This window comes from Parasteatoda tepidariorum, chromosome 10, assembly GCF_043381705.1.
Source record: "Parasteatoda tepidariorum isolate YZ-2023 chromosome 10, CAS_Ptep_4.0, whole genome shotgun sequence".
NCBI classification, from domain to species: domain Eukaryota; kingdom Metazoa; phylum Arthropoda; class Arachnida; order Araneae; family Theridiidae; genus Parasteatoda; species Parasteatoda tepidariorum.
Genome location: NC_092213.1, coordinates 41161122 through 41186512, shown reverse-complemented (window position 1 = coordinate 41186512; position 25391 = coordinate 41161122). Strand labels below are relative to the sequence as shown.

The window sequence follows — 25391 nt, the reverse complement described above, 5'->3', positions numbered from 1 at the left end:
TAATCAAATATAAATTTATTAACATGGAAGAAATGCATAACAAAATTGACTGATCACCATACACTGGTTTATTTATAATAATAAAATTAAATATACAAATAAAATAGTTTCAGCTGTCATTTTGGCTTCTTAAATTGACTACTGGGGTTGCGTCATCTGACAGATCTTCAAGATCAATATCACTTGTGTCTTCTTGGAAGTCACACAATTCTTGGGCTATTTCTAAATTAAAGAAAGTAATTTTAGAAAAAAGAATGCTTTAAAAAAAATCACATATTAAGAAATTAAATGTAACAGTTACTGGACATATATAGTAGGTATACGAGATACAATTTCTTTACATAAGAGATGAGCAAAACGGTGATTTTAGTGGTAGTGTTCAAAACTAATAGAAATGATAACTAATTGTGAAGAGCAAAAATGAAGAAGACACATAAAGTTAGTGTTCTATACATAATTTCACATTTATGAACATATATAGTTAGTATTCTATATATATATTCTCACATTTATAGACATATATAGATAGATAGTATTTTAGATATAAGTTGTTCACATAAGAGATGAGAAAAATTTTGATACTAATGGTGATATGAAAAACTAAGTAATTGTGATGAGCAAAATGTGTTTTAACACGTTCACGCCGGGAAAAGTGAAAATACTGGTACGGGGAAAAGAGAAAATACTGGCAGAAGAACTATTTCAATATTAGATAATATTTGGGAGGAGTTAATCTATTCTCAACAATAACAATTCACTGTAAGGAAATTTATCACGGCGAAGAAGCAATTCAATATAAAAATTGCATCCGTTAAAAACAATTGGTAGTTATGGATTTTTATTATTCCCGGAAAAAAACTAACAAATGAAATTTAAGGTTACCAGTTTTTACTCCGGTGCGCTGCCAAGATGAGACAATCTAGCGTGACCCACCGGTGGGTCAGCCTGGCGTGAACGTGTTAATGATAACTTATAGTGATAGGCAACGAAGTTTTGCTGCTTTGGCCAATGGCCAGTATTTATATTGTTATTTTATATAGCTGCCATCATACTCTTCACCAATTTTTATAGTTTCCTACACCAATTTAACTCTACTAATTCAAATTTTAATAAGATTTTCAAATGAAAGAAAAAGACGATTTTTCTTAGCGTTACCGTTTACATCTAAACTATTTAATTCTTACATGTCCTGAACTATTCATCTACTACTTTGATGGTCTTCGATTTAACCAATCAAATAATTTTATTTAAAATTCATTGGAGACAATCTGTTTTTCATATAATAAAAAAATAAACACTATAAGTGAATAAAAAATATTTCCAATAGATTTCCGCTATTTTGTAATTTAAATATAATTGTACAAGATATAAATTAATTTTTGTTCAATTTGAGTACACTATTAGTAAAAAACAATTAGTAAACACTATTAGTAAACAAACTATTACAAACTATTAGAGAATAAAAAATATTTCCAACATATTTCGACTATTTTGTAATTTAAATATAATTGTACAAGATATAAACTAATATTTGTTCAATTTGAGTACACTATTAGTAAAAAACAATTAGTAAACACTATTAGTAAACAAACTATTACAAACTATTAGAGAATAAAAAATATTTCCAACATATTTCGACTATTTTGTAATTTAAATATAATTGTACAAGATATAAACTAATAATTTTTGTTCAATTTGGATTTTGTACAAACCGTGCTCAAGGTTATTTTTATAAATAAGCAGTGAGATAAAATACTTTATTCTGGTTTTCGTCAATTTGCTTTGAAACAGCTTCTTCAGGCATCGGCTATACTTTGTAAATGAAAGGGTGAATTGTATTGTTTTTATTTTTTAGATTTCTTGTGAGTATAACTTAGTCGAGGTGAAGATATCTACCTATAATTATATCATATGTTTTAATTTTGAAGAGTCAAAATCAATAAATTTTTCCTTAACACAGTTCATCAATTGGCTTCTTGTGACAGAACCGCTGGATTTTGCCAAACAATCACCACTTGTACTTACCACTAAATTTATGCTCTATTTTTATATTAATCACACACCTAATTATAAACTAATACTTGTAATTACTATCTATTTTGATTAATTTAATTTTAGGACTCTTCCAATATTTAATAAATAAAACCAAGTAATTTCATATTCCATTAAGCACCATTTTAATAAGTTAAAACCAATATAAANCACAGGCACACACAGACACACACACAGACACACACAGACACACATATATATATATAAATAGATAGTATTTAAGATATAACTTATTCACATAAGAGATGAAAAAAAATTTGATATTAATGGTGATATGAAAAACTAATTAATTGTGATGAGCAAAACGTGTGTTAATGATAACTTATAGTGATAGGTAAAGAAGTTTTGCTGCTTTGGGCATCATTTATATTGTTATTTTATATAGCCATCATACTTTTCATGGATTATTATAGTTTCCTATACCAATTTAAATTTTTTATTTCAAATTTTAATAAGATTCTCTTCTAATTGAAAAAAAAAATGCAGATTTTTCTTAGCATCACGGCTTACATTTAAATGATTGAATTTTTTTAAGTCTTGATCTATTCATATAGATTCTTCGATGGTCTTATATTTAAGCAATCAAATAATTTTATTTAGAATTTATTGGTGACAATAATCTGCTGGCCATATAAAAAAATAAACACCATTAGTAAATAAAAAATATTTCCAATAGATTTCTGCTATTCTATAATTTAAATATAATTGTTCAAGATATAAATTAATTTTTGTTCAATTCGAGTACACTATTAGTAAAAAACAATTACTAAACACTATTAGTAAACAAAAACTAGTAAACAAGCTATTACAAACTATTAGTAAATAAAAAATATTTCCAACATATTTCGGCTATTTTGTAATTTAAACATAATTGTACAAGATATAAACTAATAATTTTTGTTCAATTTGCATTTCGTACAAACCATGCCACAATGTTATTTTTATGAATTTAATATATAAGCAGTGAGATAAAATACTTTATTTTGGTCTTCGTCAATTTGCTTTTAAACAGCTTCTTCAGACATCGACTATACTTTGTAAATGAAAGGGTGAATTATATTGTTTTTATTTTTTAGATTTCTTGTGAGTATTACTCAGTCGAGGTGAAGATATCTACCTATAGTTATATCATATGTTTTAACTTTGAAGAGTCATAATCAATAAATTTTTCCTTAACACAGTTCATCAATTGGCTTCTTGTGACAGAACTGCTGGATTTTGCCAAACAATCACCACTTGTACTTACCACTAAATTTATGCTCTACTTTTATATTAATCACACACCTAATTATAAACTAATACTTGTAATTACTATCTATTTTGATTAATTTAATTTTAGGACTCTTCCAATAATTAATAAATAAAACCAAGTAAGTTCATATTCCATTAAGTACTATTTTAATAAGTTAAACCCGATATAAACAACATTTTTCTTTGTTACACAGATGTTGTTACCATTATCTTTAAATTAAAAGTAAATGCCTACATTTGTCGATTGTTAAAATAAGTGGTGCAATTAAATGTCAATATCTGGGCAAAAAGTAATAATTATTTGCTATATCTTTGTTAATTAAATAGGTGAATGCTTTAAAATGATGTGCTGGTGCTAGATGTTAGGATACATTATTTATATGATGTCAAGATAGACAAAGTTATAATAATGTCAAACCTACCTAATCAAGACAAGTATAAAGTAACATTTAAAAAGAAATCTGTTTCTTTCTACTAGAATGCCACAACCACTTTAAATATTTAGGAAAAGTATTCAGGTGAAAACATAACAAGTTGAAAACCATGAATTTGGAAATTATATCTAAGTTTAAATGAATTAAGTTAGATACACCAAATAAAACTTATCACTAATTTAGTTTTATTTCAGATCACCTTTTTAGATGAGATGATGATCATAAGTAACAGAATGCAAATTATATTATGAACAATAAATGAAAAGTTAATAAGCATAGTATAACAAAATGTTGATAAGTATTAATCTAGAATAGAGCCAAACAAGGTGAATCAAGCACAAATAAAAATACAAAAGTGGACGTACTATAGTATAGCATACATAAATGTATAAAAATGGACAACTGATCCTATAGCATGTCCATTTTTGTACTTTTTGTGCTTCATTCACGCTGTTTTGCCTTATTCTATGTGGCATAAAATATATCCTATCCACTTTCAGATTAAATTTTCAAAATAAAAAGTGCAAAAATATGGTAAATGTTATTTTTCTTTTTGAATTTATGATCATTTTACAAATTATATTTCATTTAACCGATAAAAAATCGATAAAGATAACAGAGTACAACCAAATAATGACAAATGTTTATCAAAGTAAACAAATAAATAAATGTAAAAAATAGTAATATTGGTTCTTCAATATAATTTTTAGTCCTTTTCAGATTAAATGATCATATTTTCCAGTTTAGAAAATATTTTAATCAATAGGTTAAAAATAACAAGAGAATAAAACTGTAAAATAAAAATTCTAATATGATTTATTGAAGCTTAATGTAAAATTATTTATGATTACATTGGATTTTCAACATATTTTTAATAATAAATTAATAGAAATTAAAATGCAAAAATAAAATATTAGAGCACTCAAGGGCTGAATATAAGTTTCATGGGCCATAGGACAAAATTTACAGCAGGCCCTTTCCTCAAAACACAAAAAATTTCATTTTTATATTTGGAAATTTTGAAGAGCCTTTTTTAAAAATTGAAATTTTTAAAGTTTTATAAAGAAATTTTCTTCGATTTTATTCTAAAAAATGAATAAAAAATCACATTTTTATATTCAATTAACCAGGTTCTCAGCAGTTCCCGGCTTTGAGGACATTTTTCAGATAATATAAAAACATTTACCTTGAAAATCTCTGAACAAAAGATCTTCTTTACTTAAACTCAACATCACACATACAGTGGAAACATAAAGATCTTTAAATTCGTCTCTTCTTAATTTAAAATTAGGAATGTGTTTGGAGAGGAAATGAAGAAGGGTGAATCCTTTCTTTAGAAGAATGGTAATGAGACAATTTTCCTTCCGAACAGCGTAAAACTTTAACAATGTTGCAAGTACAGATGGAAATATCTGAATAAAAAAAAAAAAAATTCAAGCTATAGTAAGAAACATTTATAATTTCTTAAACAAAAGACAAAACTGATATACATTATCTTTTAATATTACTCATTAGATTCAATAAAACATTTGAAATGCCGGGCAATATAGTGATAAGCCAAAATTTTTCCAAAGGTGTCAATTTTAAATTAGATTAATCCTTAGTATTTCTTCTATTAAGGTACATTATAAATTACAGGAATTCTTTAATATGTAGAACCTTTTTATTGACTATATTAATATAGCTGTATTGTTTTTACAAATTACGCTTTCATATGTTTTTGATAATTATTTGAAAATGTGATGTAAAAAAGCTCCTTAATTTCAATATCTTAATTTATGTGTTTTTAACTACACTGGGGTTTACGTAAATGATAAATACACAAGACATGTGCCTTGGGCTGAAACCAACCAAATATTTTTAATGTTGATTAAAGTTGTTAAAAAGTATATTTTTCAAATTGAAATTTCATTATATAGATATGTTCAGTAAATATTAGACACAAAATGGAATTATGCTATTGGAAGTATTATGACCACTTTGAGCATCAGAGTTTATTTATTTGCTGACATTTTGCTTATTACACTTTTGTGGGAAGTGATACTTAGATAATCGTAAAACTATTAGTGCAACAACATTTATCGAGTGTTTCATTATAGACTGATAAGTTAAAAACTCAATTAAACCAAAACCATTGACTCAAATAATTCAGTTCCATTATAAATAAGAAAGCCACCCTTTCTAAGAAAAAACACAATCATTCAGAAATAATAAAAACTATAGGAATAAAAAAAATTAAGAAAACTAAGAAAAACAAATTTCTAAAATTAAGAAAACTAAGAAACAAAAAAAGGTCTTTCAAGGAAACAAATCTTGGTCTATTTCTTACTTTTTTTTATTATATATAATTAAGTTTTTTTCTACTAATTACACACTGCTTTTAAGACAAAAGGCTATGTTACGTTTTTGGTTACATTAAGTTTTGATGCCGTTTGTACCATAAAATACCCTTTTTTTCAGTTAATTAAACAGTTTCCAGTTGACAACAGCACATATATTCTGTGAAAAAGTAAATAAAAATTTCACAAAAATGTTAACTAAATCTCACAAATTTAAAAGTTAGAAAACATTGAGTGCCATAAATTGTTTTAAAGCTTGGACTGCCTATTTTTATAACATAAAGAGTTAAGTTTTAAAATGCAAATATTTTTTACAAAAAAACAAAAACTAATGGTGGTATAAACACCTATTAATTCTTTTATAAATTTTGTTAGATAATTTAAAATTAAATATAATAATAAAACATTTTTCAAAAGAAAAGAAAAAAACTGATACAACAAATTTTTTTTTTTTTGCATTTTGTTATAGACATTAATACAATAACTGAATTTTTTGTTTAGAAGTAGATTTATATTCAGTGGTTGAATTTCAGTTTGTTACCTAAAAATATTAACTTTTTGCATTCAGCATGAAGAATTTTATTGAATACATTTCCAAAATTTGCATTCTCAGTACTACTGAATTTAATTACTAAATTTAATTACTAAATAAATAGAACAGAAAATTTCTATCTACAATACAAAAAAGTATCAGTTTTAAGAATATAAACAAAAGCTGTTTGTATTTTGCAATTGCTTCTATGCCTCAAATATTTTCAGAGGCAATCAGAGAAAGAGGTCAAGGGGATAACAGCCCCAGGCATCCAACCAAATGTGAGATCACAAATTGATGACTAAGGACACTAAAACTTTAAATCCATAAGTTTTTTTTTTTTTTTTTAAATTGTGAAATTAAATTTCTTAACAAGTAAATATTTGGCTCAAGGAAAACTTTATAAGGAATAAAACATGACAATAAAACAAATTTAGTAGCCAAGTTTTATAAAGGACAAATGAAGAGAAATACTTCCACTACTCAAATTCCATTTGCTACAAGTTTATAAGTTGTTGTGAGGAATCCAGTGTAACTTTATTTAAACTTCATTTTAATTTTAGGACAATATTTAAATAAAATTTACTATTCCAAGGTTTGCAACCAGATTCAGATAAAATTTTAAATGTGTATATTGATAACCTTATTCAGACTATGCTGCAACATTGTGCAGATGTAAATGCTGAAAAAGGCATGGCTACGAAGCATTAACAGTATTATATAATTTTTCCGTTATTGTATTAATTTTTCAACTTATATCAATTAAAAATAAAATTATAATTTGGCCAGAGATTTTTGAATATGAAAATATTGCAGTTTATTTAATTTTTATGTTTTCAAATCTTTTTACAAATAGCAATGATAAATAAGTAATAATATGTAAATATTTGAATTTGGGTATAATAATAAATAAAAAAATTATTTGTTTATCATTTAAACAGCCAAAAGTTAGAAATAAAAAAATACTGGCCGAAGAATTTGGCACGATATTATACTAAATTTGCTTTCTGAATGTCTATCAATTACCCATGGAATTGACCTATTAATTATTGAATTTCATAACAGTACTTCATAGTCGACTCGCATTAATTTAACCATTTTTGCCATTTAAAACAAACAATTAAATAAAAATTTATAATAGAATATTATAAATAAATATAAAAGGTTTCAAAATCTTACCATCATAGAACATGCAGAACTTTCTAGCTTCATATCTGAGAAACTATGTACAGAAAATACAGAAGTTAAATAATCTTCAGCCTGAAAAAAATTTAATTTAGAATTATTATCTAATTAATATATAATGCTTATTATGCTTAGTTAATTACATTCATAAATTTATTAATTAAAAACATAATAGAGAAAATAATATCACTATTAATAACATTTGTGAACAATCAATTGTAATAGTGACAAATAAGTTTATCAATCTAATAAATGTTTAATATTTAATTATTCTTATAAGGGTGCACAACCTGCAATCCGGCAACTCTCGATGTGTGGCCCGCGGCAGCAATTTGAACAAAATGAAAAAAAATCCGCTCTGTTTTTGAAAAATAATAAAAGTTTTTCGCCGTGTTTTTGTGCTAAACGTCAATAGAACAGCACATATATTTAAACTATTGCAGTCTTAGGATAAATATTTAATCATGCATAATTCATAATATCAAAGCATAATTCTATAACAGCATAAATAGTGAACTTATAAATAGTAAATTTCATAACATTCACATTTTGACACTAAATGTACCTATAAAATGTAGCATAATTATCAACATTTTAGTTTCTTTTTTTTATGAATAAATAGTTTAATTTGATAAAGTAGGAATTTATTTTTTAAATTTGCATTTTTTATATCTCTGAAAGTTAGTAGCAGCTATTTCCAAACTTTCAGATGCAGGCTATACTGTGTCAAAAAACCATTTTTTTTTCATGTTCTTAAACAGGATAATAATGCATCGCAGCAAAATTTCGGTAAAATTTTATTCAAGGGCTGAACACTTAACGGGTTAACATAGCATATATATATATTTTTTTATAGTTTAAGCTCTCCTATCACCCCAGTTCAAATTTAAAAAAAGTCAAATGTACAAGTAAATAAAGATAATTTTTACCATTATCATTGAATCAACGCATTCCAAAGGAGTGTTAGATATTGTCCGATTTAATAAAGTGGCTACTGCACACAAATGGCAAGAGTCTGGAAGAAAGAAAAAACTTAATTATTCACACACATCCAGATGTAATTAATACTTTTTGATATAAGAATTATTAATCACTTTCATTAAAATTTATAAATCAATAATACTAATCTTTAATTATTTCACTACATTAATGATCACATTACTTTAAAACTTAATAAACAATGAAAGCAACCTTTAATAAATTTTCACAATTAGCTCCCTGTAAAAGTGAAAACTCATTGCAAAATTTAATTATGATTAAAATTCAATTCCACATTTAAAAACTAATTTAGACATTTTGAATAAATAAGTTGATAATTTTTTATTTATTATTTTTTTCCTTATGAATTATATTCTTTCTAAATAGAATAGGCGTCCCAAGCATGTGATTTTCCCACTCTCCACACTTTTCTCTTTTGTGCTACCATAGTTACAGTATATCCTGCTTTTTTCTCATGGCAGTATGTTTCAGTAAGAAATTCAAATGGAGAAAAAGTAAGATTTGCCGAAACACTGAAGGAAAAGTGTGGAGAGTGGGGAAATTGTGTATTATCCCCACTTCTAATCTGTAAACTTTAGACGAGATTTAATTTACAAAGAATATGGATAGGAATAGTTTAATGTAAAGAGGATATATCCTCTTGCAAAAAAAGCTTGCAATTTTGGGGGGGGGGGGAAAGNGGGGAAAGAAGCTAATTGCAAATTAATGTGTAGGAAAACAAAATACAAGCATTTAGCCAGAATATACATTGATAGGATTTTAATGCAATTAAAATCCTATTATAGTTTAGATGTTTTAAACTTCAATTGTAAACACTTAATATATTTACATTATAATTGTAAATGCATGTATTATTATAAAAAGCATTTCAATTGTTTGTTAAAAATAAGTTTACATTTTAGAACATAAATGAACATCAAACACTTATAAACATGCTTGAAAATATGAAAACTGTAAAAATACAAACCGGTGTTGTGGAGAGACGTATTTAAATATTCTTTCAGAGTGCAGATATTGATTAGCATTCTTAGAACAATATTTGTAGCAGCAATGTTGAAACAATTACTGATATGCCTGGTGATGACTGTATTGTCGAAAGAACATACAAGGCTGCATTGTGATAAATCATTAATTTATTAATTATATTCTACATTCATCAATTGCATCATTACATTCATTAATTATATTACTAAAAATTATAATAAAATGTTAGGGTTTTATTACAGCATTTGTTATAAACAAAATATTTAGTTTGTATTTTTTTCTTTAAGAAAATATACTATTTTTTAATACATTCTATTTGAGCTACTTATATTAAAATAATTCTTTTTTTTAAATAAATAAGCAAGCTTTGTTATTCACAAAAAATCTGAATTCAAATACTATAAAGTGACCCTTTAATAAAAACTTTATACAGTTTAAAGAAATTGTTATTTATTTATATAAATTTAAAAGTACTGGACAACATTAGTCATATTTTCAAACGCCAAAAGAAACTCAGCAGTAGAAATATTGTACATGGAATATGCCAAATAAATAAATATACATAGAACTGATAAAAAATAAATACAATAATAATTATGAAATGTAACGAAAGAGAATTAATAAATAATAATACTATATGAAATTATAAGATAGAACTGTTTTAATTTATGCTTAAAATTTATACTGATTTTCTTATAAAATCATGCAATAAAACTCAAAAATTATAAATATAATTACCTCAATCTTTTTTAAAAATGTGATAGTTCTTTGTAGACTTAAAAAAAAATAAAAATAATTTTTACATTTAGCAATATGTAATGGCAAACAATTTAACTTAAAATGATTCAAATTTTTAATGTAGCTTTTTCCTCATGAACAAAAAGAAAATTTTTTTCTTCTTCATTCCAAACCCGACAGTCAAACCCGTTTATTGAGGAAACTTTTATAAATGATTGACGTAAAGTTAATAACCATTACGAGTATAATTCATATTTGTTGATTTTTTTAAAAAATTATCTGGAAAATTATTTTATTAAAATTGCCCAGAAAAGTATTTATTAGTTTATGAAAATTTCCTTTTATTTAAAACCTTTCTTTTTCTAACTGTACGCAAAGTATACGTACGAAAGCAATGAAGAGTTACTATGTAATTCTTTCATTTGTTTTGTAAAATTCACAGGGTTATAGCTTGACAATCTATGATGTAACTTAGATTGTCAAGATAACTCTGATTAGTGACTAAAATGGTTTAAGAAAAGATTTAACCTCTTGTTCTGTAACCATTTTTGTGTCTGGTCATATTTTCCTATATAAATGCTTGTGAATTATATGTCTGATTTGCTCTCATTTTATCAACACACAACTTTGATAAAAGGAAAACATATAATGTTCATTCTGCTGAAAAAAGAAAACACTTTCTTTTTTGCAAGACCAGGACGATATTTTAATAAAATGATATTTTTGATCAATGAAGTGGTGCTTTAGCCATCAATGGGGATAATAAATATATTTAGTGCTGTGTGTGTTGCATATCTAATAATTTTTGAGCAACTGTGCAAAACACACACTTTCCCTTGCAGAGCTTTTATTTTTGATAATCTCTTCACATTCAAGCTTAAAAAATACTGATTTAATGAGCAAATTGTATTAGAATTCATGCAATGAAATTTACTCAGTGCATTATTTTAACACAATATTTAGTATACCATTTATAACACTAATTTGTATTTTAAAATTTAACCTGTCTTTCAGACCTTGATCAAACATTTACTTTTATATCAATAAAAATTTGAAACTAAATTCATGAAAATAATCTTCATGGCATAATTAGCCTAAATATTAAATTTAAAACCATTTTGCCTGATAGAGTTAAAGATAGCCGAGTAGTAGCACTTTAATACTAAATAATCACTATGTTTCGCAAATTTTCTGAACTGGATAGTTTATAGAAGCTTTGAAGAAGATTCAATTCTGGTTGTAGCGGCATAATTACTCTTCTCATAAAGTCGTAAAATATTTTGTCAAATAAATCTACAAAATGCTGTGTAATGCTAGTTTAATACAAATCATCACTTCTTTCCAATAAAGCTTCTGAAGTGTATAGTTTAGAGAAACTTTACTATATTTTTTTTATTATTGCAAGAAAATTTATAACCAGAAATTAATCAGGACCATGATTATTGAATGAACAAAAAGCTTTAGGCAAGCATACATACTAATGTTATTTTTAATGTCACCTTTTAGGATTAGTAGCTGACCAAGAAACCAAAGCTGACAAGGATAATTCAACTTCGTCCTTACACGCAAATCCATTCTAAAAGAATAATTAAAATTGTAACATGGATTTTACAAAAACAGCTTTATTAAAAAAAAAAAAAGAGTTTTGGAAAAATATAATGATAAATCACATTTTCAATTGTCCAGGAAAGCATTCTTTTGGGGAAAATTTTTTACATGCAATCACTAAGAAATTTATTCAGTAATCCAGTTGAAAAGTTCAGAAACCTAATTGAAAATAATACTATGAAATGGCTTGAAGTAAAAAAAAGAAGTCATATTGGGAAAAAGTTTGGTTTATCACTAGCTCCAAGTCCTTCAGTCATACATATTAGTTGCAAGATAAAAAGAATAAAAAAAAGTAGTAAAATAGGAGTAGTAAAAGCAGTAAGTAGTAGTAAAAGTAGTAGAAAATAAAAGTTTGAAAAAATAATTTTTTATTGTTTACATAGTTTGAAACATCATTTGCTAAAACATTATTAACGTATGACACTTTATCACAAAAACTAAAAACAGAATTATAGTAAAATTTGTATATACTATTTTTTAATTTCAAACAAAATAAACTGGCACAATGATTGTATATTGATTTTAATGGCTCAAGAGCCAAAATATATACCAAATCTAATTCTAACAGTTTCCTTATAAATAATTGCAGCAAAACTTGTTTGCTTTCTTTCAAATTCCAAAATATGTAAGGATTGGTTTGGATAAATGGTAGATATAACATTTATTAAAATTTAATAAACTTATATAGATATATTTGAGTTATTTCAGCTTATTTTACAACTATTTCAATTGCATTGTGTTAAAATACTTCATATTACTATAGTGTAAAAAATCAGATTAAATAAAAGTTTTGTTTGTGTTAACTAAAAACCTAATTAAAATTAAAAAACCCAACATAATTTTCACAACAGAAAAACTAGATCAACATTTGAAGCAAAAGAAACAGAAAAGTTGGCAGGCTTTTTCATGCAGTAATATAAAAAAATGTAAAAGAAAATGTGAACAAAACTGCTAATAGTTAGTAAAATGTATAATTTATATTAAAAAAATTTATGATGAGTGTCTATTTTAAACGCATTGAGGATTATCCTCAAATTTGCTTATCAGCGCTTTTTAGGTCACTCAATTCCGCAGGTAATCGAGAGTTTACTGTAAATATTTAAATTGCGAGAGTTATTGTGTAATTTTATACTAATAATGAAGGAAATTTTAAGGAGAAAAAAAAAATGAGTCTCATCGAATAATTATTATTTTTTAAATTCCTTATTTAGGAATGTGCAACACAAATAAGTAGAAGGTGAAAACTGTAAAAAATAGCTGACTTTGTCTTAAAACTAAAGTCAGAATAGACATATATGAATCAAAAAGAACATTAATATGTAATAACTAGAGCCCGGATTTTGATGACCTAAAAAATCTCAACTACTGCCCTTAAAAAGTGCAAAAAACGCCCTTAAAAAGGACCAAAAATGCCCTTAAAAATGCAAAAATTGCGCAAAAAATGCCTTAAATAAAGTAAAAATATTGAATTAAAAAATATTTCAGTCTTTAAAATTATTATGAGTCATTTAAAAAATATAAAGCAATGCAATACTTGTTCTACGTTCATTAAAGTTTAAAAAATATGTTTTATATCCTAAAATAAGAAAAAAAGGAAAATATATTGACAGCAAAATATTTTTATTTTGTATACAAACTTTAATGGATATAACAACTTCCATCTCATAATATTACTAAATATCAGAATTATATTGGATTATTAAATGTTTTTTGATAATTTGAAATGTAACCGAGCGTCTCTCATCTCAAAGTAAATTTTCATTCCTGCAGAAGCTTCTTTCAACGTCTACTGATGTTATAGGTGCATACTTGAAAAAGATGGTCTCACTTACTTCATCAATTTGAAAAAATTTTGCTTCACCTGTTAATATTCTATACATTTTCTTCATTGTTTGGAAGCCAGTGTAATAATGAAAATTGATAAAAAGTAGTAAAAATTGGAAAAAAGTAACAAAAAACTTTAAAAAATGCATCAAAATGCAAAATCCGCCCCAAAATTTAAAGAAAAATGCCCTATAAATCTAAAAAAATGCTCTAAAAGACAAAAAATGTCCAAAAATGCAAATGTCATCAAAATCCGGGCCTTAGTAATAACTATTTAATTAAAGTGAAGACTCAAATAATGAGTCTGATTCAAGAATTATTTGGAAAATAGCTTATTCAAGAAAAGAACATAACTATGATATAACAATGTAGAGTGTAAAAAAGGTTTAAAAACAGTAAAATATCTCAAATATACGAAAAATGAAACAAATACAGTCAATATTTTTTAAAAGCTATCGAATAATATGAAACTCGATCTTTCATCCACATCCGTTTTGAGAGTGTGGGTGTTTTAATTTTTTTTTTTTTTGGAAAAAAATTAAGATTTTTTTTTTAAATAATTGAATTTAACATATTAAAATTAGTTTTCAAAATTATATAAGATATTTCATATAAGTTTCATTGTTGATATTTCACAACCAATGATTATCCTATTTTATTACAGGTATATAAGTCGATTCCTTGATTTTCGTAAAATTTTGGGAATTTGAAAAGTCGACTTATACACTAGGATATATAGTAGTTATAGTGAAATAAAACTTAAAGAATGAGTCTTATTCAATAGAAATTTGAAAAATCGCTTGTTCAAGAATATAATTCAGCACGTACAAGTGAAAACTAGCAACTTAAAGTTGAGGTGAAAACAGCAAAAATAACTGATTTGATTGGCAAAATGATTGACATTGTCACAAAATTAAAGTCAAATGGAAAATATGAGACAATAGCAACATAGCAATACATTAATTTTATAATTACAGCAAAACTAGTAAAATTTCTCTAATAAGCAGTACATATAAGATACTAAATTTATTTGTAACATTATTAAGTTCTTTTGTTAGAGCAGCAAATTTCAGTTATCTTAATTTTTTTTCAAACTGATAGTTAAAACACAAAATGATATTATTGCCTCTGATTATTGCAGTAAAAAAAAGTATCAAAAAAAAAATAAAGAAACTAATAAAAATAAATAAAGAAGAAATTTAGAAAGGGAAGAAAAGTAAAGAATCTGTTTTAGTCAAGAATTGTTTGGAAAATGTATCATTCAAAATTCATCTAAGAATATAAGCTAGCTTGTTTATTCTACACAAATACCATTTAAAAAAAAATAGAGAAATTTTTTTTAAAATATCTGTTTGGAATTTCATTATATTTTACTGAATCCAAAGGAATAATAACGTTAAAAAATAAAACCTGCAATGACAAAAAACCACCATATACATGTATGAAAAATTGTGCTCTACAATATCACAGTGAGGCCTGATAATATATCTCACATTTAACTCACAGGATAAGTATCTGGCTTTGATAATATAAACAGCAATGTCAGTAGTGAGTGAGTCCTTTTTTCATGTCTTTCATTTCTTTTATCACAGTTAGAAGACAAAGATGCTGAAGAGCTGTCATTACTATCTTTTTTCTGAGATGCCTAAAGTTAAAAAAAGATTTACTGAAATATTAAAACATTTTCTATTTTTATTTCGTAATAAATAATATCAATAGTCTGTTAGCATTAAATATTAAAATAATTACTGAATGTAATAATTTTTTTTTTGTTAAACATATTTCAATTCCTAAAAACAACTGTTTCTAAGAAAAAATAACTAAAATAAATCCTTAAGTGACTTTTTCTAAAATAGAAAGTGGGCATGTTTGCATGTCCTGGTAATAACAACAAGCAATTTGGACCAGATGTCTTCGGATAAAGCTGTGCTATTAATTTAAAAATGTTAAAAACCTGCACACAATATGAAGACATCAATTTTCCACAAGTTACAAAATATTGTTGTAAAATAATACATCAAGAATATCAAGTTATCTAATATTTGATAAATCGTTCTCCAATATTTAATTTCAATTTTTTTTTAATAGCAGAGACATTCTGAGTTACTAATTGTTTGAAGCAACAAAAGTTAAATAGAATAAAATTTGAGAGTTATGGAACATAATCTTTGTCTACACTTTAATAACTAATGAACACCCTTTAAAACAAAAACAATAGCAATAAATAAATATTATGAACTGAAGAGCAACAAAACTAATGATTATTAAATACAAAAAAATTCCTTTTAAAATTTATACTTGTTCAAAATACTTAAAAAGAAAGAGAGCATGATTATGTAAACCAGGACATTACACTTGATGACTGATGAAAGAATTAAAAATCTTATGAAAAAAAAATATGAATGTGAATTTTATTATTTACACTTTAAAAAAATATAGAAGTTACAGTGAAATGATATTTACTAGACTTAACTTTTCAAACAAAAAATTAAATACAATTAGACACTATTGCTTGCTATAATCAATTTGTATTCTTTAGGTTATCCACATTCTCTTGCTTATTCAATAATCATGAAGTTTAATGATGTTTTGAACATGTAGTTTAATGATACATACACTCTAAGAACTAAAATAATATTACCTTTTTTGCTTCCTGAACTAATGATTCTATATGTAAGGAATTAATAGAATCAGAAAATTGATAACAGGAAATAATGTAACTTAAATCTTTCAGGCAAGATATGGCTACAGTTCTATCATAAACAAAACCTTTCTTTATAACAGAAAAAGAGGAATCTGAACTTGATTGATCAGGGAAGTTCTGAAGGTAAGACACATAATTTTCCAAAACAGAAAAATAATAATATAATATTTCATCAGATTTTTGTTCTAAGGTAAGTTTTGTAACTGATACAGGAGAAAGAAGAACATTGTCAGTAAGATGCTCTCTATCTAAATGATTCCGAAGAGTTGCACAAATAGGAATTTGTAAAGGAAACTGTCTGTTGCATAAGATTGAGGAAACTATATCACAGCCTTGAGTTTGACCTTAAAGAAAAATTAAATAAATAAATACATTTAACTAAAAATATTTAAATTAATACAGAGAAAAAGATATAAAAAGACAAATATCTTGAAAAATCTGATTCCATAAGAATACACATTTAATCAAAAATCTGAAAATGTGCAGGTGAAATGTCTTTAAAAGATACCAAACTTCCTCCAAGAAAGATTCACCTCATGGGGTATGAAAGTGGTGTCATTAGGTAAGTTTCCTAAAATATCATTCAACCAAATATCAAATAGGTTTTCCATCATATCAAAATATGTTTTCCAAATTTTTATTAATTTGACATGTATTTCTCTAGCCATCTCCATTTTAAAAATTTAAATCCAACCTTTTCAGCACCAACAAGTGAATTAAAATGCAAACATCTGTATGCCAAATCGGGATACTTTTCCCTTGAAAATTCGAATCTGCAATAAAAAGTAGGGTTTTCAATTTAAAATTTTAAAGTTGTCATGTCTAGGAGAAAAGGTTGGAGGTTGAGTTTCAGATCATTAAAATGATCATTTAGTCATTATCAAGTGCATTTTTAAATTTTTGATCGCATGTCTATATTAATTTAATACACATATTGAATATCTAAATACTTTTTTATCATTTTTTTTTAATTAAAAAAGCAGTTTTTAAAAATTCAGAACTTCAATTATTCAGAAAATTTTCTTTTCATCACTATGGTATCACTTCCTCCAAGTTTTTTTTTGCAGTATCCTGCATAATAATAAACAAATACATTTTGATTAATCTTTTTAAATATAGTTAGCTCTCCTCCCCACTACAAGAAGCTTGTAAATGATCTTATTTTGTTACAATGATAAATATAATAGTGTAGAAAGTAAATCTACATAATAATGCAAGTTAACAAAAAATTATTAGAAACAGAAGAATAGCTTTTAAATATTTTGAGATATTTCTAACCAAAAAAAGTGAGAATTATTTTGGTTCCTTACAGTTTTCTAATGCAAAAAGATTTTGCCCTGGTTCAGACTGAAACAGATTAGTGAAATATATTAAAAAACATAATAGGACTATTAATATGTTTTGAAAAAAAAATACTTTTACCACACAAATTAATAATTTAAAAACCAAAAACTGAGAGCCAATATTTCTCAAATTTAAATGATTTTACAGAAAAATACATTTATGCATATAATAAAAATTTTAAAGAAAGGAGATAACTATTCCCTTATAGATACTTCATATTACAAAAACTTATAAATAAATCAATTAAACAAAAGTGCTTACCTTTCGGCATATCAACAGACACTGCAAACTTACGATGAAGCCCTTTTTGATGATTACGTGTTTTTTCTGAAGGTCGGACAGGTATATCAGATTTGAAATCAAATCTAGAATTTAAAAAAAAAAACATAAAAATTTAAATCTCAGCACATTTTTAAACATAACATTATGACATCAATATATTTCAATTTATAACAATATATTTAATAATCAATCATGAAATCAGTTTTATTTAGAAATGTGTTTTCTCTTGAACAGAAATCAGGTTCTCCTCTGTAGAGGAATGAAAACTGCTCCATAATTCAATGCTTTATTTAATGGAGGAAAGAAAAACGCTCAATAAGAAAATTTTTGTATTAATATGCATATGAAGATCAATATTTAGAGGATTAAGAAAACAATAGAATGTTTGTTACATACAAGTAAATAATTTAATTCAGTAAAAGTTTTCTTATAAAGTCCAACAATTAAAGAGGCTATGAAAAAATTTAATTTTGGCTACATACAATAAGTTTTGTACAAATTTTCCACATATAATGGCTGCCCGAATGAAAAGTGGACAAGTTGAACAAAAAGAATATCTTCTGTGGAAAACGAAAGAAATCACCCAGAGACTTGTGACACGGGTCCCATCTAAACGATGGGACCCGTGTCACAAATCTGCTGTGGTAGCAGGTCTATGCATTTTCTATAGAAAGATTGTGGTTGATTCTGGAGCAAGTTCTGCACAGCTTTCTTCATTCCATTGTCCAAATGGAAACATATTCCTGTAATGCCCTCTTAAGTCTTCCAAAGATGTAGAAGTCACAAGGTGACAAATCTGGATTGTCCCAACATTACCCAACAGAAATTTTGTAAGGTCATCTGGACGTCACGGGTCACATGAGAGAAAGATAATTTGAGTGAGAAGGCCTGGTCATTTGCTTTAAATTGCTTTCTGTAGTTTCATTAGAGTAATGCAGTAATAAATTGATAGCACTCTCTTCAGGCAGGAAATCAATCTTTATTCCAATGTAGGTGCATCCATGTTTAGCAAAACTTTATTTTTAATTAATTTCCTCTACCACAAACAATTTTCACTGCTAAACATAAAAGCATACCTCTTACCGCCCATTTACATCCTTGTTCGGTTGGCACTGCTGTAGCCGCAGTCATTCTGTGAGAATTGCAGGTGCCACTTTTCATTTGGGAAACCATTATAACTTATCAGTTAAAGAGTGACCAAAAAAAAGAAGAAAAAAAAAGAAAAAAGGAATGTTTATTACAAATAATAAATTTTTACGTAACAAAAAAGTGTGTACAAGTTAACACTGGTAACTCCAAAGTTAAAGGATTAAGAAAAAATATATGTATTTCTTACATACAATATATTTTGTATGTACCAAAAAATTATGTCAAAGTGTACCTATGTAGCTCAATAGTAAAAAGAAAGCAAGAATAAAGTGTTTGTTACATATAATACATACTTTTGCAAATATTTATTTGGACTTTTGCTTGTAGATGCTGTTGAGTTAACTTTATTTTCTTTCAGCTGAATTTCAAGAGTTTTTACTTTATCATGAATTGCTTTCATTTCTTGATCCTAAAATATATGTATTAGGACATATAGTTTGTGAAAATTTTTAAAGTTAGAAATAATTTATTAAATAAATTATAATTGATTAAATAAATTATATAAATAAATTTGAGTTAAATAATAACACAGTGAAACCTCTCGGGAATGACCACTCTTTGTTCCACAGTAAAATGGGAGTAAATTTTTTGTAAACAAATTTAATTTTGCACAGCGTCTTTTTAGGGGTTCGGAAATGCCACTTGTGTTTGTGTCATGAAAACTGGATTGATAAATAAAATTTAGCATCAATAAAAATGACCCCCACAGATATAATTATGCGTGAAAACAAATTTACCAATTATGAGTTATAGAACTATTGTAAATAAATAATTATATTTTTTGTTTAACTTTGCATTTAATTTTATATCATAAAAAATAGTTAGATTTAAAAATGAAAGGGGGTTTGTTTAAGTTGCTTAGCTTTTTCTAAAGTAACTTTTTTTTAACTTTCACCTCTAAAAATAAATCATTGATGGCACAGTCTTTAGTGCACTCTGACTACATCACATGGTTGTAAATTTCATTCAGAGATCCTCAAAAAAAGAAGAAGAAAACTATCTAAATAAGAGCCACTGACAAATATTTTGAATACATTTGAATCTACTTATTTGTTTTGTCAATATTTTTTGTTTTGATATTTTGTTGTGGTTCCCTATTAGATCTTTACAGCATTTGGTACAAAGGTTTGCCTGGTTGCTGGGGAAGGTTCTGATTGTCTCTCCTAAAGGTGTTCTTCAACACTAAGTTTATGGAAAGAAAATCGCATGCCTCCTGAAAGTGGTCGCAAATAAAGGAGGTTGCTACACAGAGGTGGTCCTTTCTGGAGGTTTAACTGTATTAACAATATTAATGTGCTTCTTCTAAAATAATAAATGTACTAAAATGTATACAAGCAAGAAACAATCAATCATTCACAAAAAAATGTTTCTTATTGAGTATCAGATACACTCAAATTCAATCCTGAAATAAAACTAATTTTAATGTGACTGTTTCAAAAGATAATAAAATTACATTTAAGTCAAATTAATATAATTAAGATTAATTCACTCTTAAATTAGAAGCTTATTAATATTAACAAATGCATTACAGAAACATTTAAAAGATTTTCAAGTACTTGGTCAGAAAATTTTTTAAATAAGTGCTTGTAACGGAATCTTTTATAATAATTATTGTTTTTGATTAAATTATAAAATTAAAAGTAAAGAATAATTCATCATAAATTTTTAAATAAGTACATGCATTAAAAAATATATTTTGATCATTATTTTTTTCTGCAATAACAAATCTTTTGAACCTTAATGAACTTATAACAAACATTAATTAAATTGACTGCCATTTTACCATAAATAATAGAAAAACATTACAAAACTACATTAAGAACAGACATTATGAAAACTACATTATGAATGGCTTTTGAGCAATATAGCAATCAGTCATATTTTTACCAAAAACATTTTTACATCAAACTGTTCATTAGTATTGTTTCCAAATATATGCCTTATATGTTTCTAGAATTTTCACTTAAAAACAATGCAAACAAAACCATCACGGAAAAATTTTGATGTTTTCCACTAAAAATACTTTTTAGAAATTTTTGAACATGTAACTTATGTGATTATCAATATTACCTTACGCCATTCCTAACTTCAGAGAACAGTTAAAAAATGTAGTTCAACAGGAGTAACAAGACAAAGTTTACCTTAAACTGTAAGGAGCTGTGTAATTTTTCGATTTCTTTTTGCAACACTTTCTCCTTTTCCTTAAATTCATGACTTTTCTCGGTAATTATCTTATCTCTTTTGAGTTTTTCTTCAGTCAATTCTTTTTTTGTTGTTTCTATAGTATCACTTAAAATTTTAATTTTACCTTCTAATTCATACTGTTTTTGTTTTGAGGAATCCACCTAGAATTATATACAACAACACAATTATGATGCCAAAAATAATTAAAATTTCAATAAAAAGGAAAGGAGTTTAGTGGAAAAACACGTTGAATAGAAAATTTTGCCATTAAAAATCAATTTATGTTAAAGACTGACAAAATAAATTAAGATTAAATTATCACAATTCTTGTTAATCTGGAAAATTTTACGGCTTACAAATGCCTTTGATCATGTCCTTACATAAAATTCCTTAAAAATATTTTATTGCATGTGTAATTGCAATTTGGGGGATTTAAAAAGCATTACAAACTTTAAATAAGTAAGCTTATCATTATATTCAAACAAACAAATGAAGAAATTTTTCTTATTTATCTACAACAAGAAAAAATATATTTCAAATTTAAAACATACATTTTTACATGTATATTAAAATATTTCAATAAAACAAAAAGATAGCTTTATATTACATTTTAAGTTCATTAAATTGAGTTTAATTTATATCATACTTTAAATTCTAAATAATTAAAAATAAAATTTACTTCACGTTAAAATTTAGCCATACTTTCATCCGTCTTTTCATTAAAGTTGATATTTTGTGTTTATACTGAATCGAATTGTTTAAAAAAATATTACAAAATTCAGCACAAAATTATTCAGTTCTCACCTCCAACGGTACATTATTATTCACAGATGTAGTCGGCACTGATTGTGTGGCTTGAAATTCAAGCATATCAAATTCATCAGCTGTAATATCTTCTTGACCCCATAGGTCATCGTTGACAATATTACCTTCAATGTTATTTTCATAATCTAGTCGCATTCTCTTGTTTTGATTTCTAATAAAATTCATTTTTCCCATTGGTCAAAATTCATTTAAATAACATACAGACAAATTAATTGTCTTTATACAAATCTAAAAAAGAATAATAATAATTAGAACTAATAAATAGTCCAAAATCAAAGTAAAGATTTAGGAAGAAAGATGTTTTCAACATACATATCAGGAGACATAAGAATTTATGTAACAAAACTCCTTCATCAGCAAATGTAAACCTTATAGATACTCATGTAATATTTTTACAGACATATACATTTAAAGAAACATTTTTTAAAGAAAACATATGTAAAAACTGAATTGGGTGACACTTATTCTATAATATTGCTTCTGAGCAGACCCCTTGAGCTTTGGAGTATAATGGCCTAAGTAAGGATTTTGAACAAAATTAATCTTACGATAAATCTTTAAAAAATCTTAAAATAATCTTACGATAATCTTACGATAGTAAACTTACGATATAAAAAAATCTTACGATAGTAAACTTTCTAAAAAAACCTGAAAAGTGAGAATTGTGCAATCCTTCTTTAAGAGGAAAAAAAAAAAAAAAAAACTGGAAAGTGAACTTCCCAATCCTCTATATTACTGATGTGGCGTAACTACCACCATAAATATTAAATATCAATTCACTAGTATATAAGACATGTTAACTTTATTCTATCTAGAGGTACCTTTTAGTAGAAGAAGGTTGGCATCTTCGATAATTAAATTCCCACAATGGTCTATCTTGAGATACCTTTTGATAGATGAAGGTTGACATAGTCTATAATTAAATCCCCACATTAATGACCTGCGGACGTGATATGAACTAGCCAAAATGGTGGATGGTCCACATTCAACAGTTGATTTGCTTAAAAATATACTGCTCATAGAAAAAGAAAATCCGGTGAAGTAAATAAAGTCTCCCAATCAATAAACAATAATGAAAAAATAATGAGTGAAATGCTATAAACAAAAAATTGAAGAGAAATATACAACAAACAAAATTGATGCATGATTAAACTAGTGGTATCCGTTCATCGAATTCTATCCCAGATAAAATTCTGGAAGGGGAGTAATGTGGCGTAACTACCACTATAAATATTAAATACCAATTCACTAGTATATAAGACACGTTAACTTGATTCTATCTAGAGGTACCTTTTGTTAGATGAAGCTTGTCATCGTCGATAATTAAATTCCCACACTTATGCTTAAAACAACTACAAATAATGCAGTAAATTTAAAAAAATAAATTTTTTTTGACCCTATAACAAAAAAACGTTTACTCTGAAACTGCATTATAGTATTTGCTGCACTGATTATTAAACTGAAACTTTTAAATGAAACTAAAAAAGTCAGTATTGTTATTTCAACATTATATTCTCAAATAAATAATATCAATATTAGAAAAAATTGATAACGATACGGAAATATACCCAAGTTTGATGCTAAACCTCTACTGTAGCACATCAAAGTCAACCAGATCAATGTTTGTCACTTAAGTTACAAACTTATTTGTCAAACTAAAGCTAACTTATTAATTCTTCTCAAAAAATTACTACACTTACAAAAACTTTGTAAAATTCGTCTTTGTGTAGTGCCCAAATAAAAAACTGATCATATTTTAACAAAGTGTTAAAATTACATGCAACAAATAGTAGAATGTAATACTTACTAGGAAAAAGTTATCTAAATAATATGCAAAATTGTTTGTTATAAAAGTTTGTTTTGTTGCTGCAGAAAGGCTAGAAATTATTTCGAATACTTAATTAAAACAAATTTGTTTAAATATTAAAAAGACTAATTACTTCCTATGATTAATTAACATTAAAAAAAATTCGAATTTGTATGAAAAGTTTACAAACCCGCTAGTTTTAATTTGTTTTGTTTTTATAAGTTTGAAGTTAAAGTTTGTAATCGAACTGTCACTTTATCAAATAAGTCACAATAGAGACAACTTCAACTTACATTTAAATCTCTACTCGGAATCGGCAATTGGCGATCAAAATGGACTGCAGGTGGCGTAGAGTAGAACTCTTTACCTATGGCAACACATTACATGCTTTCCCCATTAGCGTGTAGAGAGTCGTAGAGGAAGGAAGTACGTTTTTTTTTTCTTATGATTTTCATACAGATTAAAGTTGGAAAACTATACAGAACTGAAAACTACATTAAATATAGTTCTAAAGAGAAGCATCAAGGAAATTTTAAAAAATATTTTTATTAAATAAAAAGGAAAATATTTGGAAATGGGAAAATATCGCGGTACATTTCTATACGACTGAAGAGAGGAGGAGAGGAAAGGCAGGGGGGCCAAAGACATGAAATCTGCCTCTCCCTAGATGGTGTATTCGAGCACTGCGATCACCAATAGATATGGTCTTCGTAGATGACGCATAAACAAAATTCTTTTTCAATACTCAGCATCTGTGTGTTTTAAAAGTAAGTAAGCTACATTATATAGCCTTAATTTTAATTACGAAATTAGAATCTATATAAATTTGAAACTACTTTAATCGTAGTAGTGATCATCATGCGCACCACGTTCCTTTACACTTTATATCACCTTCCATTAGAACACCGAAGTCACTGGCTGATGCGGTCAGCAAGCGGGTGGGTGACCACTTTGATCAGCCTGCGAAGGGACCAAAAGTTCTCAGTATCGACCCTCGTTAAACTGTTCTATTGTAAAGAACTCAACTTCGAGCGCAAGTCTTCCTGCTACTAAAGCCGAGGAGCCCTCCCCTCTTCAGGTGACCAAAATTGCGATGGCATGTCTTCAGATCATCCTCAGCGATGTTTTCCAGACTGTCACCGATATCCAA

General features: G+C 26.3%; 1 protein-coding gene across 2 annotated transcripts; it reads right to left on the bottom strand.

Annotated features, from left to right (window-relative positions):
* Window positions 1–24628, bottom strand: LOC107441820 (uncharacterized). Of its 2 annotated transcripts, none has more exons than XM_071186281.1 (13): window positions 24535–24628; window positions 22414–22662; window positions 21567–21770; window positions 19719–19834; window positions 18256–18359; window positions 16588–16994; window positions 15451–15591; window positions 12014–12090; window positions 9760–9902; window positions 8723–8808; window positions 7788–7868; window positions 4924–5149; window positions 1–222 (listed from the first exon to the last, which is right to left on the bottom strand). In XM_071186281.1, the coding sequence occupies exons 2-13, from the start codon at window positions 22606–22608 to the stop codon at window positions 110–112; spliced, it is 1893 nt and encodes a 630-aa protein (XP_071042382.1). In that variant the 5' UTR covers window positions 22609–22662; window positions 24535–24628; the 3' UTR covers window positions 1–109. The 2 variants fall into 2 exon arrangements, with proteins under 2 accessions (XP_071042382.1, XP_042901975.1); XM_043046041.2 differs by lacking the exon at window positions 24535–24628 and adding an exon at window positions 24242–24514.
* Between the last annotated feature and the right edge of the window lie 763 nt (window positions 24629–25391).